Source organism: Podarcis pityusensis (genome assembly GCF_964106645.2).
Source record: "Podarcis pityusensis genome assembly, chromosome: 14".
NCBI classification, from domain to species: Eukaryota; Metazoa; Chordata; class Lepidosauria; order Squamata; family Lacertidae; genus Podarcis; species Podarcis pityusensis.
The window spans coordinates 50,516,073-50,535,468 of record NC_138039.1 but is presented as its reverse complement, the minus strand read 5'-3'; the positions used below and the strand labels follow the sequence as shown (position 1 = coordinate 50,535,468).

Genomic DNA, 19,396 nt, shown 5'->3' with positions numbered 1-19,396 from the left:
TCCGCGCATGCGTCTGCCGGGGCGGGGCGAGGGGGCGGAGTCGAAGAACCCCGTTTTCTCTTCGCCTCGTCCGCTTTTGGGTGGCGCCGCCGCCGCTTCCTGTCCGGTGGCGTTTGCTTCCGGGTTAGGGTCGTCCCTTGAGGAACATCTGTGGGGGGAGGGCGAGGAAAGGCAGGCCGGAACGGAGGGGGACTGGTGAGTATTGGGGCGGGAGGCTGGGGAGAGATTATGGGATGGGGCGCCTGGAGGGGGTTTTAATTGGGGGGGGGGCTAAGGGAACTTGACGCGCACAGAAGCTTCGGAGCAGGAAATGAGGGGGGGGCTCCCTCTGTCGCTTCACATTCACCCCCCCCCCATAATCTGGATAGTTGTTATTGCTTACGTATATCTGTTTATTCGTTGAAATACTTCTAAAACTAGGAAGCGTGTAGGGTTGCCACCTTTGTTCTGGCAAAATACAGGACAGGGCGGGGCGGCTGGGGGCGGCCCCCCCCCATCTGTTACTGAAGTGACTTCAGTCTGTTGCAGCCTCACAGGATGCTCCTCTGGACTTCGTCAGGCAGGCACGCGCACACATGAAATCGTAAATCTGTCTGTGCTTGGCTACCCAGAGCTTAAATAAATACATGACCTTTCCCACAACCTTTCCAACACGTGCACTTGGAGAGAGAGAAGACCTGAAGTCCAGGGCAAAACTGTAACAATACAGGATGTAGCATTTTCCATTGGAATACCTGACAATCCTGTATTATACAGTACAGGACAGGCGGCAACCCTAGCATGCAGATGTGAGCTTTTGAACAGGGATCGAGGGGGGCAGCAAGAAGCCCTCCCCATGTTCTAACCAAGAGCACTGAGAAAATAAGTAGTAGATTGTCAGACTAGGACCTGGGACACCAGGGTTCAAATCCCCTCTCAGTCATGAAGCTCACTGGGTGACCTTGGGGGACAGTCACACACACTCAACCTCACCTCACCAGGTTTTTTTAGGGGGGCGCTATGTAAGCTACCTTGAGTTCCTTGGAGGAAAGGTGGGATAAAATTGTAACAACCTCCAGTAATAATTATGGTTTGTATATTGGCTTGAATAGTTTTCACTGAAGTCCTAAGTGCATTTTATTTATTTATTTATTTAATTTCTATACTGCCCTTCAGCTGAGGATCATAGAGCAGTTTACAATATAAAAACACAAAAAATATGTAGCATAGGTAAAGGGACAAAAACAAAATACCCATCCACAGTTTGAAAAGCCATAGATTATACTCTTATGTGTTCACATAGCCTGATCCTGTGCAAGCTTGCTTACCTGGAGGTAAGACCTGCTGAGCTGATAGGGCCTGCTATTAAGCTTGTGTAAAATTAGCTCCTTGGGAGTTTAAGTGTGAACATGGGGCAGGACAGGGGTTGTATGCAATTCTGCTGCATAAACAAAGGAATGGGATTTTGAGATCTTAAAGATGAGAAATGGGGGGGGGGGGACCCTGCAGGTTAAGAAGGAAGGAACGAAAACCTGGCTTTTGATGGAAATAATGTAGAAATAAAGGTAAAATTGAGATCTCATGACTATGCAGTGAACTAGGTTTAGCAATGGTAGGAATTGTGGGATTAGTGATGTGTATTTTTCAGCATAGTTAATTGCCTTTTGAGCTTGTCCAGTGTCACAAGAAAGGATATATGTTGTTCAGTTATTGAGCCAAAGTGACTTGTTCTGCATATCTTGGCTTCTTAGGATGAGTTTCAATATGAGTTTTGAAATTCTGCAATATTAAGAATGGCATTTTATGTAATCTTGTACAAAAACTCAAGCTATAATAATTTATCAGTGTTAAATGTGACTGAACTTGATAGCCTTGTCTGTGATAGCCTATGCAGTTAGCTCAGCTCAGAGTGTCAAAATCCTATGGCTTATTAGGAATAACCACCAATGCTATTGTGACCTTTTCGTGAAGAATTAAATGTGTTCCTCAAAGGAAAACAATTCGCACATCATATATTCAAAGTACATGAATAACTTGCTATTCCACTGCTATAGCTTTGTGTTTTTTGTTCCTGGAGGCTGTTAAGTGAGTGTTTTATTAAGCAACAAGTTGTTGGGTTATGTTGTAAGGCACACAGCCAAAACACTATCTGTCAACTGCAAGCAACATTGATTGTGATGTGCTGGGTGGAGTTGAGCAATTACGAAATTTTCAGCTTGGCTTCCTAGTTGGCAGCTTTAACTGTTCTCCTAAGGATGCATACGGTGGAAGACAGGAGTGCCTGGTGTGCTCTGGTCCATGGGGTTACAAAGAGTTAGACACGACTAAACAACAAAAGGGTGCATAACTTGCTAGAATTTTTTTCCTTCAAGGTTTGCAAAGCCAGGCAACGGACTTTATTGGGGATTCTCCGTGGGAGGTGGGTTGTCTTTTTTTTGCCTAGCCTACTGGTCAAGCCAACCTACCTTCCTCAGACTTATCCTGGCAACCCCTGCCCCCAAGGAGTGTGTCAGCTTCATTGCCGTTGCCGGTGCTTGAAGCTGCCCAAGCGCCTTATCATAACAGTATCCAAGGTAATTCTTCTGGAAAGGCTGGTGGAGAGGTAGGAGGCTGGTTGGCTGCTCGGAGACACTCAAATCACTCTGTGGCAGCAGAATCCAAATCTCTGGCAATAATTTGTGTGCATGTGGGGTGGGTTGGCTGACTTTGCCCAGGTGACCAAGGCTCTCTAGGTGCCATGGGAGGTGGTGGGATGGTAATCCTTCACACTTGCAGGGAAGTCTGGTCTTTTGTAAAAGGATGACACTGTACTGACCACAGCAGGTAGAACTGTTGAAGCTGCTCTTTCTACTGAAAGAGCATTTGGGATGTTGCCAGTGTAACGTGGGAGGTATACGTTGCCAAATCATAATTATGTAAACCACAGACTTTACCTCCATACTTTACCTCCATACTTCAGGACTGGTATTACTTAGTGACTTTCTTCCTTCATACGTAGTATGTCCTGGATAGTGGAGCTTACCATGAAAAGTGGATAAAGTTTCAAAAAGTTGCATAAAGCCACTCTTAGGGAACTTTCACATAAAATACCGTATTTTTTGCTCTATAAGACTCACTTTTCCCCTCCTAAAAAGTAACGGGAAATGTGTGTGCGTCTTATGGAGCGAATGCAGGCTGCGCAACTATCCCAGAAGCCAAAACAGCAAGCGGGATTGCTGCTTTCACTGCGCAGCGATCCCTCTTGCTGTTCTGGCTTCTGAGATTCAGAATTTTTTTTTCTTGTTTTCCTCCTCCAAAAACTAGGTGCATCTTGTGGTCTGGTGCGTCTTATAGAGCGAAAAATATGGTATGTAGTAGGTTATGGGATTGTTCAGACAAACCCATGCCTCTTTGCTTTGCCCTCAGATTTGTGTCCTCGTATTCCTGTTTCTCATTTATGTTACTCTTTTGCTTATAGCTGTGATTCTTAGGAAGATAGATCAGCTCATGAGTACTGGAATTTCAGTTGCTGAGCAAACACTTTCAAAATACTTTGCAGTTCTTGCCTAAGATCTAACACGAAGCAGGAATTCTGGATCACGTAGAATCTGCATCAGCCATTGAGGCGACACTGAGGATGGAAGGAGTTGAACTTAAAGAAGAGTGGCAAGATGAAGACTTTCCAAGGTAAGGAGTAGCTGTGGCAGGGCTTGATTTGCTCTGGAACATATCTTCAGAAAGTGGAGTTTGGCTTGTCCCTAAAAGGTGTTTGTCAGTTGTAGCCAAGGGAGGTACTGCTTCCTGTGTGGCTCTGTGGCTCTGTAAGCCTCATCTTCTGCCCTCTTTTTATGTTGGGGATATTTCACATATTCAGCTATGAATTTAAATTATATTATTTCAAAAGCAGGCTCAGGAAAAATGTGCAGTTTATCTTTGTACATACATTCTTGTCTTGTGTACATATACACAATTGCCACATGATTTGAAGCTGACTGCAAAGGTTCAGAATAGAGGTAATAAAATTTTGCTTTACCATTTTTTTTCAAACTGTGTCTTGAGATTTTAAACAGCTTGCAACTTTTCAAGGTCCTGAAGGGAGTGTTTTACTCCAAAGCATGCTAACCTACAATTAAGAGTTTTGCACTACTGAGCACTGGAGACTGTTCTCCATTTTATTTTGTTCATTTGAGGTCCTTCCCTCCCTGCTCTTTTTTCTGCCCTGCCCTGCAACTCTCCTCACCTGATATAATGGGCAGGACATGCTTTCTTATTGCAGGATGGTCTGGCACTGCCAAGGCTGATGCAAGCTGCTCACCAGCTGTTGCAGCTCTTTAGCCCTTAGAGTTGGAATGCCAGTGTGCAGACATTCACCCACCTTGATGGGCCATCTAGGTACAGGTTATGATTTTTTTTAAAAAATAGGAATCCTTCTGTGACTCATCAGGCTGAATTTTCTGCAGCACTTTGCAGCACACAATTTGGTGTGTGCCTAGCTTGCTCACTGACTACCACAAGGGTTGGTTAAATCCCAGTTGCTAACTCTTTGGGGCTTGCGTCACATTTTGTAGAATTGTAGAGTGAGAAGGGAACCCAAGGGTCATCTAGTCCAACCCCTACAATGCTTAACCTCTGCTTAAAAACCTCCAAGGAAGGAGAGTCCACCACCTCTTGTGGGAGTCTGTTCCACTGTAGAACAGCTTTTACCACCAGTAAGTTCTTTATGATGCTTAGTTGGAATCTCCTTTCTTATAACTTGAAGCCAATGGTTCTGGTTGTACCCTCCAGAGCAGGAGAAAACAAGCCTGCTCCAAATTTCATGTGATAGCCCTTCAGATATTTGACGATGGCTATCATATCTCCCTCAGTCTCCTCTTCCGGGCCAAACATCCCCAACTCCTTCAACCATTTCTCATAAGACTTGGTTCCCAGAGCCTTGATCATCTTGATCTCCCTCCTCTGCACATGTTCCAGATTGTCAATATCCTCCTTAAATTGTGGTGCCCAGAATTGAACGCAGTATTCCAGATGCTGTCTGACCAAGGCAGAATAGAGTGGTACTATTACTTCCCTTGATCTGGACACTACTCTTGATGCAGCCTAGAATAGCATTAGCATTTTTTGCTGCCCATCCTATTGACTCATGTTCAGCTTGTGGTCCACTAAGACCCCTAGATGCTTTTCACATGTGCTCCTAGAAACCCAGGTGCCCCCCATCCTATATTTGTGCATCTGGTTCTTCCTGCCTAAATGCAGAGCCTTACATTTGTCCCTCTTGAAATTAATTTTGCTACCTTGCACCCAGTTCTCCAGTCTGTTAGGGTTATTTTGAATTCTGATTCTGTCTTCTGCGGCATTAGCTACCCCTCCCAATTTGGTGTCATCTGCAAATTTGATGAGCATCCCCTTAATTCCTTCATCCAAGTTGTTTTTTAAGATGTTGAACAACAACAGGCCCAGGACAGAACCCTGCAGAACCACTTGTCACTTTTTTCCAGGTTGATGAGGAACCATTAAGAGTACTCTTTGGGTTCAGTCAGTCAATCAGCTACAGATCCGCCCAAAGCTGGTGTCTGGATGCTGTGTAAGAAGTGATTGGGCACTGATAGAGATGTGAAAGATGGAGGGGGGTGAGGAAAGATTTTTCTACTGGGTCCCCCCCCAATCTCTACTGAGCACTATTCCTCATTGTTTCCTCTTTGTTTTTTACTGTCCCAGACCTCTACCAGAAGATGACCATATTGATGATATGTCAGATCCTGCTGAAAGAGGGGACCAACCTGGTAAGTTTAGTATAAAGGAATATATGGTTCTACATATGACTTTGGACTTCAGTTCACATAATCCCTAGTCAGCATGGGAGGTGGAGTCCATTAGCATCTGGGGGACCACAGGTTTCTCATTCCTACTCTTACCCAGGGGTCACCCATGTGGGACCTGCAGGTGCCAGCGTGCCCATAACTTGGTAAAGGTGTAGGTAAATATCCCCTTAAAAATCAATAATGCCTGAGAAACTATTTGCTGTTCCTGCACAGTTCCTGTTCGCACTGCCTTAGCCTCCTCTACATTGGTCACTCCCCCACTCCTGAAAACAGGATTGGGCATCTATCATCCCATTCATTCAGTACAGACGAGATGTTCAAATGGCTTTTCTCTGGGAGCAAGTGCAGTGGTGGCTGAGGCAAGTGCCTTTTCTCCACTGATGGGTGGCTGACAGGGGGTTATACTTGCACCATTTTGTCGTCCTGCATTCCCCGTGGCCCCCCTCTGTTTTGTTGGCCACTTCTGATGCTGGGTAAATCAGACAGAAAATGAAACTGGAAAATAAAGTGCTCTGGATTAAATATTCAAGGATGGAAGATACTATTTACTTGCTCAGATCTTTAAGGGACAATCTTCAGTCATTTTTTTATTTATTTTTTACGTAGGAAGGTTTTGACTGTTTAACTGTAACAGAAGGCCACTACTCACTCTTCTGAGTGACTCCTGTTTGTCAAATAGTAGGAGCATAGAGGCTGCCTTATACTAAATCAGACCATTGCTCCATCTGATTCAGCACTGCATTAGTATATAATGAACTGTTTGCAGAACTATACAGAGTATGTTAGCTACACCTCTTTAAAAAGGGCGATTGAAACTGTAGCATAATGCTTATGCTGTTTGTTTAAAAAAGTTTTCACTTACTAATGTTTGAGTTTGGTTTACATAGACTTGGAGTATGCTTTCATCATTCTGTTTCTTTTAATAACTTAAGCTTTATTTGGTGGGGGTATATGGCCATCACTGGCTTTAACATGTCTTATCGAATAAACTTCCCTTTCCAATTTATTAGAAGTGAATGGCAACAAAGTTAAGAAGAAACTATTGGCTCCAAATATAAACTTAACTCTGGATTGCAGTGAAGAATCAATTTTGTCTGACTTGGATGAGAGCGGGGATATTGATCTGGATGATATGGACACACCGTCTGAAAATAGCAATGAGTTCGAATGGGAAGGTAAGACTTGACTCTGTCTAAGCCTTGTGCATATGTATTTCCTCTGTTTCTTTTGTCAGCATTGTTGATCAGTGGAGCTGTTCTGTGTGGTGGGTGGCCCACTGGGTTTCTGGTCACTGCTGGTGGTTAGTGTAGCCTGCTGTGGCCTGTTTGCAAGGATGATAAAAGTCCTCCATATCAAATTGTGTACAGCTGGCATGGGCAGAACTTTGGATCGTGTGATCTGCTTTTTTAAAAAGCTAGAATCTAAGGGCCCAACAACCAGAGCCTGCTCACATCTGTCAGGTTGGGGTAGGACACTGTGGGCATTGCTGTGCCGGCTAGTAAAATGTATAGGGTGGAAGCAGGTGGTAGTTAGTTGTTTTGTAATTGTATGCTTGTTTTTTTCAAACTGACATAGCTACCGCTTCGCTTCAAGGCTGCTAGTGGCATCTTTAGGTTAATTTCTAAACAAATGCTGCTGATATGAAGGGGAACAGAAGTTATTTTTGCTCAGCACAGGATTTTCCAGCTGGTACAAAACTGACACTGATGATAGCTCTTGAATCAATTGTGTACCAATGGTTCAGTAGAGATTTCAGAAAAGGGCCTCTTTTTTCAAAGCTATTCAGTTGCTCAAAGCAAGAGACTAGACTTCAGCTTTGGTGCATCCTGCAGCTGATGACTGTGGTGGCATATTGCTTATTTGTATGAGCTTTTCAAATGTGGGGTGAGAAGTTCGCAGCTCTAGGTACTTAGACTTTGCAGTTTGCTGGGCTGAAGAGAGGCTGGAGTTGTTCTTTGTTGGAATAAGGTTTCTGTCTTTTCTCTTCTCTTTAATGCGGCTGTCTGCGTTTTCCTGGAAGGATAGTTTCCATTAACAACTCTGTCTTGGAAACAAACTACTAACATGCTGCAGTAGTTTTTTCACACCTCTGTGGTAAGGTTTGTGTTACTGAAGTTAATTTGACAAAGCCGTGAGGATGATGTATTCTTCAGGACACTTCCCAAGTCCTGCTTAGTTTGGATTGAAATCTCTATTTTGCATGTCTGCCACTAATCATTGTGTTGAGATGATTCACTAAAATCAATGGGGAAATAATAGGTGAAGGGTAGATATCTAGGGCTGTCAACTGATCAAAGGGTTTGGGCATTATCCTAATCCACAAACTGATTTGGAATATCAAAGTGTTGTATTGAACCTATTGCATATATGTAATCATTGCCTGATTAAAGGTATATCCACCTCAAGACTGTGGTCTCTTTTACAGGGGACAGCTCTGATTTACCAAAATAGATTCTTCTTTGATCAGAGGACTAGTTGTTTAAGCTTCAATATATATTTACGGGTTTGGAAAGGAATCACAGCTATGTTCTTTCCATTTAAAAGCAACTCAGCACAATCACTGCTTAACTGCTTAGTCAAAATGCAACCCAAACAATTTGTAGATACGTTTCTTGACACTTCCTTCAATATAATGGGCACAGAACTTTTGAAGATTTGGGGCATACAGGGAAGCAATGAACCTACTTTGTCTAATCTGTGATTCACTGTAACAGTATTGTAATTTTTTTAAAAACAAAAACAAAAATCTCTGAGCAGATGATCTTCCAAAGCCAAAAACTACAGATGTGATTCAAAAAGGATCGTTACAAGAATATGCAGCATCAGATGAAAAAGAGGAGGAACGGCGATGGCGGATGTTCCGGATTGGAGAACAAGATCACAGGGTGGATATGAAGGCAATTGAGCCATATAAGAAAGTTATCAGTCATGGAGGTGAGAATAGTGACAGTCCCCCACCCCACTAAAAAAGAATTGAGAGGATGCCTGAAGAAAAAGCATAACAATTAGATTTTTCTTCTTCTTTCTAGGTTATTATGGTGATGGGTTAAATGCAATCGTTGTATTTGCAGTTTGCTTCATGCCGGAAAGCGGGCAGCCAAACTACAGATACTTAATGGATAATCTCTTTAAGTGAGTTGTACTTGATGAATGCATGAACCTGCCTTATTCCAAGTCAGACCTCTGATCCCTGCATTTCCTCCCATGTCAGAGGCGGAATGCTTGCAAGTGGTGGAGGTGGAAGCAGACAGCAGGAGAGGGCCATTGTGGCCTTTTCTTGTGGGGACATTGGCTGGCCAGAGTGCTGGGCTAGATAGGCCATTGGTCTGACTGAGCAGGCCTCTTCTCATGGTGATCTTTCCTTAACCCAACCTGAAGAAGCTTCTGCCTTAGCTCTTCCAAAGTCCTCCTACCCTTTTCAGTGGGAGATGCCAGGGATGCCTAGAGACCTTTTTCATGCCAAGCGCGTGAGTGATGACCCCTCAGACTACAAATGCAATTTTGGCTTTCATTCCTGACTCAGTTTTACATGTTCCTTAAAAGGAACTGCTGCCTGATTAACAGAGCGCAGGAGAGGGATGCAGTGGCCATAAGGTGGGGGAAGATAGCACAAGAAACCTCACTGTCTGTCTCTCCTCCCACCCCCAAACAGGTATGTTATTGGCACACTAGAATTGTTAGTAGCAGAGAACTACATGATCGTTTACCTAAATGGTGCAACAACACGGAGGAAGATGCCTAGTCTAGGCTGGCTCAGGAAGTGTTACCAACAGATTGATAGGCGGTAAGAAGAATTTGAGATGCAGCCAACTGCACAACACATGACAATTCTTTTAAAGTGTTATTTACTTCTGTCAAGTGATGTAAGAAAGCTCTGTTGTCACATCCTTTGTGATTTGGGTTCCATACTCCCAGGGCAGAATAGTGCTGGTGCTTAAGGTGGCGTGTTCTCATGAAGAGAAAAAACCTTCTATGAAAATGTGGTAGAGCCCATTTTTACATAGTGTTGAGCATAGTTCTGAAGAAACTTTCAGAAGAGTGGACTATAGAACCTAGAAAGCTGTTTATACTGAGCCAGGATGTTCCTTATTGTCTACACTGACTGCCAGCAGTTCTCCAGAGTTTAAGGCAGGAACCTCCCAGCCCTCCAAGGGGATGCAAGGGACTGTCTGCGTGTAAAGCAGATACTTTTCTGCTGAGCTACTGTATAGAATTGTTTCTGTTCTCTATCCTAGAAGGAAAAGTAATATTGGATACTACATGTCATTAGTGTCCATCTTGCATGTCTTGCTAGGCAGGTGTCTCGCATTCCTTCAGCAGCTTGGATAACAGGGTGACTAAGCTCCAGTTTGGAGGCCTGAAACAGCCCCCAAAGGCAAATGTCCCTGACACCCCCTTTGTTCTGGCAACTAGGTTGAGGATGCAGGTGTATGGGTTCATCTCTGCCCTTGTCCCAGAATGGCTCTCCATTCCATTCCTATCTCCTGCCCAGGAAACATGGCAAGAGCCTGTCTCTGCAGGTATGGGGACACACTCCCCTTCATTGTCTCTTCAAATCACCTGAGCATAACTGTGACTTTGCTATTTTAGTCTAATTCTAATGCTGATCCCAGACTCACTAGGAGTTTCTTTCTGGCTTACACCTAGAGTAGAGCATTAGCAACGTTCAGTGTCTGCTAGTATCTAGGCTTTGTTATTTTCCTCTTGCTTCTCTTGTTGATTGCATCTTTTTAATATTTTGATTGAACTTTAGGTTAAGGAAAAACCTGAAATCATTAATAATAGTTCATCCTTCCTGGTTCATTAGAACACTTCTGGCAATCACAAAACCTTTTATTAGGTAACACCCATAATACTTACTTCATTTTTTCCAGAACTGGTATGTTTAGCATTTCAACAGTAACAGTGTCTTTTCTGTTCTTTTTTTCTAGCTCAAAATTCAGCCAAAAAATCAGATATGTCTTTACTTTGGCAGAGCTGGCTGAACTTGTCCCCATGGAATACGTTGGCATACCTGAATGCATAAAACAGTAGGTTGCTGGTTCCATGTTCATAATCCCAAAAATGAAGCATAAATGCTCAGTAACAGAGCAATCCAAACTTTTAGGAAACAGACGCCGCTATATGAAGAGCCCTGCCAGCTCACAGTGGCCATTACGAGGTTGAAGGAGCAGTGTTTTCCCCTGTGCTCAAAAGTGATTCCAGCTGGCATAGTTGAGAGCCTTTTGTGCACTTGTGATTGTGTCCAGGGACAAGGGGGCTTGCGATCCTGTGACTGCATTGCACTCTTGGAGGTCCCTTCCAACTCTGTGATTCTGTGACTTTGCTGCCATCTCTGACATGTCCACAACACACCCCATATTTAGCCTTACCACTGTCGGAGCACCACCATTGTGCCAACAGCAGTGGTGGTGGTGTGAGCCACTACAGTGAGAAGCAGTAGATCTTTTCCTCTTCCAGTGGAGAATGAGGTCTGCAGCATCCCTCCCCAAGTCTCCAGTCCTATACTTGGTTGGCACAAGCGCCATTGAACTCTATGGGATTTACTTCTGGGTAGACATGTATATAACTGCACTCTGAGTTTTTTAAAAAGTTAAAATGCTTGCCTCAGCCAATATTTCCTCCCAGTGCAGCTGGTAGTCAAAGTGAAGATACAGTATAAGTTGGGTTATGTGCAAGGAGGCATAATTATGTCCTGCAGCAATTGGTAGTACTGCCAGAGCTGGTGTGGGGAAGCTATACAACTCCTAGATGCTGTTAGACTAACTCCTAGCAGCCTCAGTCAGGATGGCTGGTAGTCAGACATGACAAGGGTTGTTGTTCAGCCACATCTGAAGGGTGACATGTTTCTCCAGAAGGAGCAGAAGGACTTGGGGGCTGCCTCTGGCATGCCCTCTGGACTTTGGCCTCTATCTCAGTTCAGCAGTAAAATGTTGTGCTGCTCAGGTATATGATTTAGGGTTGGTAAGCTATGTAAAGCCCAAGGCTTTAAAAGCCCTCCACCCACTGTGATCTCTGCTCAAGAAAATAACAGAATTATTACTCATTAATAACCCAGTGATATTGCCTTATGAACTTCCTTGAACTTAAAAGACATCTGGGGACTTAGAAAACACTGGTCCTTTGGCCTTGCGTGCAAAGGTAGCTTAGTGTGACCAAGAAACACAACTGGGACAGGGTGGTAGGGGTGGGCATGGTAGGGATGGAGGTGCCCTGGGCCAGAAAGCCCAGGTCTCAGAGAAGATAGAACAGTCTGTTTATTACCTCTGTTTGTTCAGAGGTTGACAGCTTATTTATTGATAGTCTGTACTTACTTTTGACTCACACGACACGTACACATGCCAAAACTCTTAGGATTGCTTTAATGGTTTTAAAGTGACTAAACAGTGCTGGGCAGCAAATGATCTGGTATGGGAACTGTAATTTGGAAGATCCTACGAATGAGACTTGCTTGTGCCAGTTTCCTAGTGACTCCCCCACCCCGTCTTCCAAGGCTGTTATAAGAGCATATGTCTGAGAGATTCCTGCTGTGTGACTAACCACTGCACCACAATGGCTCTCTTGGTTGCCAGACTGGGATAGCCCAGATTCAAACCCTTACTCAGCCATGAAGCTTATTGGATGACCTTGGGGAAAGCACTCTCTTTCTGCCTAATCTACCTCACAAAGGGAGTGGGTGCCCGGGTACTTTTTGGAGAAAGAGCAGGATACAAATGTGATAAGGATTTTATAATAGTAGTGTTTCCTATCACTTTTTATGTGCTTCACATACATTAAAAAACACAAGGTTGCCAATTTAGTAGACATGACACAAAAGGAAAACTGAATAGGGAGGGAAGAGGAAAGTTTTTGAGTAGCTCATCCTCTGCTGGCCAAATGAATGGGGCCAGGTTGGTCTCCTCCTTGCCATGATGGCCTTCTTAGGACATGGGGTTCAGCCTCCCAGTGGTGCTGGGCAGAGGGCAGAGTGTGCCTCCCCTCATCTCTTCAATCCAACTGGCAGCTGGAGCAGAGTGTTCTTTTCATGCAGGAAGGGAGGCACACAGAGCGATCTTGCAGCAGGCATAGTACTTTTACTACAGAGAAACTAAATGCCTTTACTTTTGTTCACCTTAGCATTATTGCGTAAAGCCCTTGCCCAAGACAGGTGCTGTTAGCTTCAAAACTGGATTTTGCTGGTATACGGAACTGCATCTTATTTACTAAAAAAACATTTTCCCCACTAAGGTATGAAGAAGAAAAATTTAAAAAGAAACCCAAAAGGTATATGCACATCTTGATCAGGGCTGTATCTAATCTAGCCAACTTTGCACTGTGCTGAATGTTGGGGTATATTTGGCTTGCTGGGCTGCCTGCTGCTTGTATGAATGAACATGCACCCATTGTGCCACCGTGTGTGTGGGTGTCTCTGGCTAGCTTATGCTGTGCTGTTCACATAATGTTGTGCAAATGGCTCGTTGCTTCAGAAGGAAGCCGAGTAGCCAAAAGGCTAAAGCATTTGCTGTCTAATTATAGCGCTAATTGTCAAACCTAGAACTACAACAATTTTCCGCTTTAGGAAGTTGGAGAGCAATTGCTGCAAAATACATTCTTAATTCTAGGTGGAGAGTGACTCTGACTCAGCAGTCACTGAAGTTCAAAATGGCTTTAATTTGCATTGTCACAGTCTAAACTGGCTGAACACCATAAAGGGGAGGAGGGCTTTGTGCTGCCTGTATTTGCTATGTCTTTTTCTTTTTTTCTTTTGTCTTATCAATGCATGCTGGGGTTCTCTGGTGCTCAAGAAGTGCATGGCCTGCTAATAAACGTATCTCAGCAACTTCTTCCCTTCACAAAATATTGTCCAATCCAGTGCACCAACTGCTACTCTTGCCACTAACAATTTCACTTGATCCAGAATGTGCCCATGCTGTATAACGATTCCAAATGCCTATTTGTGAAGATGATTTTTTTGGGGGGGAGGGGTTGTTCCCTTGCAAAGAAGGGAGCAAACTGCTACTTAGCAAAACAGACCTACTCTCTCTTCAGAGCTATATCACAAAACAAAAGGATAAACCTGGGAAGGGGCTATGTGTACATCAGGATTCTGAAACAGATTGCAAAAATGCTTTCCCACATTTAATTCAACCCTTTGTAGCATTAGAAGGAATTTGGGCAGCTAGTCTGTATGGGTTGCACACAAGGTTTTTGCATCAGACACAGCATTGCTTTGAGGCAAAGCTCAGCTTTTGGTGTCTGAACTGCCCAGCAGTGCTGCCCTTTCCCCTTAAAATGAAACTTGGACTACATTTAAAATGAGCTCACTGAAATCCACTGCTCATTTGCTGTGTTGGTCTTTGCCTCCACAACTGCCATTCATTGACCCGGTTTGCATGTAATGTCACGCCGTGGCTGAGAGTGAGTGTCCTCAAGGGAAGGCCACAGGTGCTTTGCTTCTCTCCTGGTCCTGCTGCTGTTGTGGAACCCTGAGCTAAGCCATGGTTTTTCATAACATTTGCATTCATACCTGTGCTTATAGTTTGTCTTTCTCCTGATGAACCATGGGCTGCAGCTAAGGTTTGATTTTTGGGAAGGTGCAGAGCGGCCACAGTTTCTAATGGGAGTATCTGCATGCTTATGCATTCATGCTTAGCCATGGTTTGACTTAATGCTGCATGCAAACTGGGCCTTTGACTTAACACACAGACCCCCAATAAACTTCCCACTGTTGTGGAGGAGGAGGTTCTTCAACATAGCTTAAACCAGGGAGAGGTGGAATAAGAGATTTGATACCATTTTCTTGGAGCAGTGAAGGGTTTCAAACGTTGATATTTGGAAGACCTCTGATTTGCTGCTTCTGCCTTTCCTCTAAAAATCTGACATAACTTAAATATTAAACTTCACCACCAACTGTGGAAAGGAGAGGGAAATACATGTGAGAAAGAGAACAGGCTTCATACGAAATCAAATCATTAGCTCATCTCGGTCAGTATTGCCTACACTGGCTGGCAGAAGCTCTTTAAGATTTAAGGCAAAAGACATGCCCAGCCCTATCTGGAGATGCTTGTGATCCTGCACGCAAAGCAGGTGCTCTGTCACTGAGCTGCAGCCCTGTCCCAGCAAGACTGGTTAGAAACTTGCTATGGATGCAACAGTTCCAAAACTTGGCATGCCTCATTGGCTGCCTAGCAGTAAATTAAGAAATTTGTTTTTTTCAAGGCAAAAATACCCTTTATAAAGCTGACTTTCTTGGAGCCCTAGACATCTAGATATAATAACTGTAAGGAACGTTTCACACCACTATATGCTGGCCAACCTGAGTTTGCCACAAGAGTCAAACTCAGTGACCCCAAGTACATGTTGAGTTAACAGGTAGAGATGTCATTATACACAAACTGCTAGGGATTTCATTCAGTAGGGTCACGTGCAATGATTCAGTTCTGTGTGGTTGTAGGTCTTGGTCTGAATAAATTGAGGATACATGAAGTGGTATTTTCACTGCTTTTTTCCTGGGGGGATGCAGGGGGACACATACCCCAAACATTTTGTGAATCTGAGTTTGGCCTCATTGAGGGGCAGTATTTCAATATGAGTAGGAAAATGAGAGTACACCAAAACATTTTTTAAAGAAAAAAGCACTGGGTATCTTACTGTATTGTGGTCTATTTTTTCATTTTCCTGTTAATTGTCATTTTTTAAAAAGTCACATTGTATTCTCCTTTTAAGTTCTAATTCATTATTCTGGGGGGGGGGGGGGGGAACTTGCTGCTCTACTTGTGCCTAACAGTTTTGCTGCAATTGCAAAGTAGTAAGCATTACTCTCCCCCCGCCAAAGAATTTTAAATTTCTACACCCTGGTTGAAATTAGAGTTTAACATTTCCCTCTCCCCCCCCCCCCTTCTGTCTGATGAGCAGAATTGACCAAGAACTTAATGGGAAACAGGAGCAGAAGACCGAACAGTAAAGTATTTTATTTTATTTTTGGTGTGTTTTGGAGTCCAACCAAGACTGAAGAAAGTGCTGATGGAATGACGTCTTGCATGATCAAAACCTGTTCAGAGGAGGAGGAGGAGGAGAACTGCCTGCCTCTGGACTTTTACCTAATGGACTACTCGCTGCTGAATGAATTTTCAAGTCCAGGCTAGACGTTGACACTTAATAGCTGCCTGTTCTATACTGCAGTATCGCAAAGCATCATAGGAAGCACCCGTGGTTTTTTTTTAAATCCTAAATGATGCTTAGTAAATATTTATATGCTTAAATGTTAAGGAAAGAGATAATATATATTTTTATGACTTCTCAAAACAATTATAATGTTTATCTGCAAAACCCTCGCAGGTAAGCCATGCTATAAATGACTGTTTCATTTATTTGATAATAAAAGTGCATGGCAATTTCCTATAAATGGTCAAACACTTCTTGCCAGACCTAAAGAAAAGCAAATCAACATGACCTCATTGATTCTTGCATAAACACGGAGGTTCTTTTGTTTCCCATGTTGGGTGTACCCTGCTTGCAGAGGTGTCCTTGGCACAAAAAAGACACTGCCTGAGTCGTCTTAGTTTCTTTGGCCAGAGGGCTTTTTATATTTGGTCTGGAATGGCTGCGCTTCTGAAACAGATGGATATTCTGAAACAAGGAACTAAGGACGCTTAGATGTGCATGTGTTAGAGCCCTAATTTCCAGATTGGGTACAAAGAACCGTATTGGTGTAGGTGAACCACCCTTGGAACTGAAGGTGCCTTCCAGTCAAGCTGGGGATCAAGGCTGGAATTGCATTTTGTAAGGAACACAGGGCTGTTGCCCCCAAATGGTGTGCCCCCTCCCTCCATGACATGCAGTACACCTTTTCTCATATCCTGATCTTACTCTGGCTTTCTTGCTCACCAGTAATGTAGGTTGGAGAAACTCGCAGCATGTTGGCATCAGGATATGATTGGTGTGGTGAATTGCCTGCTGTGGAGAAGGAAAGCTTGGCACAAGTCTGTACTTGGTGACGGCCCTCTGCTGCTTGTGGGCGCCCTCTGGGTGCTTTGGCTTACAGCTCCCATCAGCCCCAGCCAGGCGGCTTTGTGGCCAGAAAAGGCTCCCATGCACCTTTCACAAGCACTAAATTCACTTTATGTACTTTTTTTAAAAAAGGAGTCTCTATATGTATATAAATTCTGCATGTTCTGAAGCCTTTTCACCTGTGTGCAGAAATTGGCTGCGCTTGTGCGGCGGGATCTATAAACTGCAGGCCTAAGCATATGCACTAATTCCTATAGGTTAATCCTCAAAGCAGTTACCTTGTAGCAGAGATCTTAACACACACTTTGCTGACCGTGGAAGACATGGTTTTTAAAAAAGTTTTTGCTTATTCACAACACCGTTGAAAACACCCTTTTGTCTCCAAACTGTTTACTTGGAAATGCCGCCCTTGTGTCAGTGTATGAACTTAGTCAATAAATAGTGTTTTTACAAAAAGGACAATGCGTTTTAATTGGGTGTTTTTCTTACAAAGAGTTCTGGCACTCTTCAGAGTATGTGTTCACAGTTAAAGTGGTGGTAGGTGTGAGTTACTGTCAAGATCCATTGACTTATCAGAGGCTCTTGTGCACCCTGGATCTTAATGTAATGCCACCTTGTTGGAAATGAATGCTGCTTCTCCATTTATCCTGGAGGGGGGAAGAGTTACCTAAAGGAATTGCAGGACAGTTTTCCTGTGTTGACGCTTCTGATGCCTGCTATTTCAGGTGGCAGAAGAGCCACTCTGCAGAATGGAAAACCTATGTCTAGATGGACGTTATACACTGACTGTTGTGCTTGCTGTTTGGAAATCTGAAAAACTCGTGGTATGGTATGGTTTATTTATATACCACTTTTTAACTCAAGGCTCCTAAAAGCAATGAACAACAATATACCGTATATTAATGCAAATAATGTATATGATAAATGCACACTGTATCAATCAAAACAAAATAGCATCAGAATTCAGCCACGAATACAGATCATGTAATAGGACTTGATTCTCACAAGGTGCAGTGCACTGGAGATTGCAGAAATACTCCATTCTACTTTGGTTCTTTGCGAGAGCAAATAAGTCACCAGAATAGCCTTGTTGGCATTTCTTTTTACTCATCATGATAGTAAGAAGCTCTCAAGCTTGGCTGTAGGAATGGGGGACCTGTGGTCCTCCAGATGTTAGCTGTGCTGGCTGAGGGTGAAGGGCATTGGGAGTCCAGCAACACTCCTGCTCTGTTGCTTAACTTGATGGGGATTTTAGCAGGTAGGCTTAGAGCAGGGGTCAGCAAACTTTTTCAGCAGGGGGTCAGTCCACTGTCCCTCAGACCTTGTGGGGGCCCGGACTATATTTTTTTTCAAAAAAATGAACGAATTCCTATGCCCCACAAATAACCCAGAGATGCATTTTAAATAAAAGGACACATTCTACTCATGTAAAAACATGATTCCCAGACCGTCTGCAGGCCAGATTTAGAAGGCGATTGGGCTGGATCCGGCCCCCGGGCCTTGGTTTGCCTACCCATGCCTTAGAGTGAAGGTGGTTCGATTATCCAGGTCCCGCATCCCTACCTGTAGCCCATTGAAAACCTCCTGAAGGCCAGAAGACCCTCTGGAGTGGCGTTCATGTGTAGTGTGAGGGGTGACAATAAAAAGGAAAGCCAGAACTTCCTTTAGACACACTTGTTTCTCATCTGTTTTACAGCTTCCTAAGGGCTGGTGTTTTGTTCTCAGTTGTGGCATGCTACAAGACACCTGGAATTTAGAACAGTTTGCCTTTGGAATAGGTTGAAACAAATAAAATAAAATAATAAAAAAATTCCTTCCAGTAGTAGCTTAGAGACCAACTAAGTTAGTTACTGGTATGAGCTTTCGTGTGCATGCACACGAAAGCTCATACGAATGACTAACTTAGTTGGTCTCTAAGCTGCTACTGGAAGGAATTTTTTTATTTTATTTTGTTTTGACTACGGCAGACCAACATGGCTACCTACCTGTAATTTGGAAAACGTTGACACTTTTCTCCTATGCAATATGCTTGCATAAAGTAAAACCAGTGTCTGGGGCAGTATGCACTGAATGGCAGTTGCTGCAATTCAGAAGCAGAGAGAGTGTTGTTTCATGGCCTGTTTTTCGGCTTTCCGGGGGCACCTGGCTGGCTGCTGGAGATTATGATGTCTGCCTGGATGGGTCTTTGGCACGATGCAGCAGGGCTCTTCCGTACTTATGACTTTATGTGGCCTCTGCATAAGTAAATGAGACTTGCATCACCAGTTTTCCTTACTCTAAAATGGGGGCAAGTAACTTCAGAGCTCCAGTTCACATGCAGGCCTTGGTTAGCTTCAGCCTCTTGTAGGAATCTTGTTGGCACTGAAATCTTTTAACAAGCCCAGCCAGTTGTAAACCAGAGATACTCAGAAAACCAAAAGCTTTGACGAGGCATCCCTGCTTTTAAATAATCTGCAGAAGGGACGTGTGAAAGTGCTAGCTTTCACTAACTTACTTAGAAAACTTATTGTTTTATATTCAAGAGAATCTTAAAGTGATATACGTAATATGCATAAAATACATGGTAAAATATTAATATAAATAATCAAATAATAGCCTATTAAAATAACATACAAGCCATTCAATAATAG

General features: G+C 43.5%; 1 protein-coding gene across 3 annotated transcripts; it reads left to right on the top strand.

Moving 5' to 3' along the window:
- Window positions 1-60: 60 nt before the first annotated feature.
- On the top strand, window positions 61-17,228 carry BNIP2 (BCL2 interacting protein 2). Of its 3 annotated transcripts, XM_080980849.1 has the most exons (11): window positions 64-195; window positions 3,518-3,645; window positions 5,674-5,738; window positions 6,788-6,952; window positions 8,535-8,711; window positions 8,807-8,909; window positions 9,430-9,561; window positions 10,531-10,617; window positions 10,709-10,807; window positions 13,005-13,040; window positions 15,672-17,228. In XM_080980849.1, exons 2-11 carry the CDS (start codon window positions 3,596-3,598, stop codon window positions 15,718-15,720), a joined length of 963 nt encoding a protein of 320 aa, XP_080836975.1. In that variant the 5' UTR covers window positions 64-195; window positions 3,518-3,595; the 3' UTR covers window positions 15,721-17,228. The 3 variants fall into 3 exon arrangements, with proteins under 3 accessions (XP_080836977.1, XP_080836975.1, XP_080836976.1); XM_080980850.1 differs by lacking the exon at window positions 13,005-13,040; XM_080980851.1 differs by lacking the exons at window positions 10,531-10,617; window positions 10,709-10,807; window positions 13,005-13,040; window positions 15,672-17,228 and adding an exon at window positions 10,191-10,356 and having other exon boundaries at window positions 61-195.
- Window positions 17,229-19,396: the final 2,168 nt, after the last annotated feature.

Excerpts from the sequence above, each read along its gene's own strand:
- BNIP2 (XM_080980849.1), top strand. The coding sequence starts at position 3,596 with ATGGAAGGAGTTGAACTTAAAGAAGAGTGGCAAGATGAAGACTTTCCA. Across the intron at positions 6,953-8,534 it reads CAATGAGTTCGAATGGGAAG|ATGATCTTCCAAAGCCAAAA; the intron begins GTAAGACTTGAC and ends ATCTCTGAGCAG. Across the intron at positions 8,910-9,429 it reads TTAATGGATAATCTCTTTAA|GTATGTTATTGGCACACTAG; the intron begins GTGAGTTGTACT and ends ACCCCCAAACAG.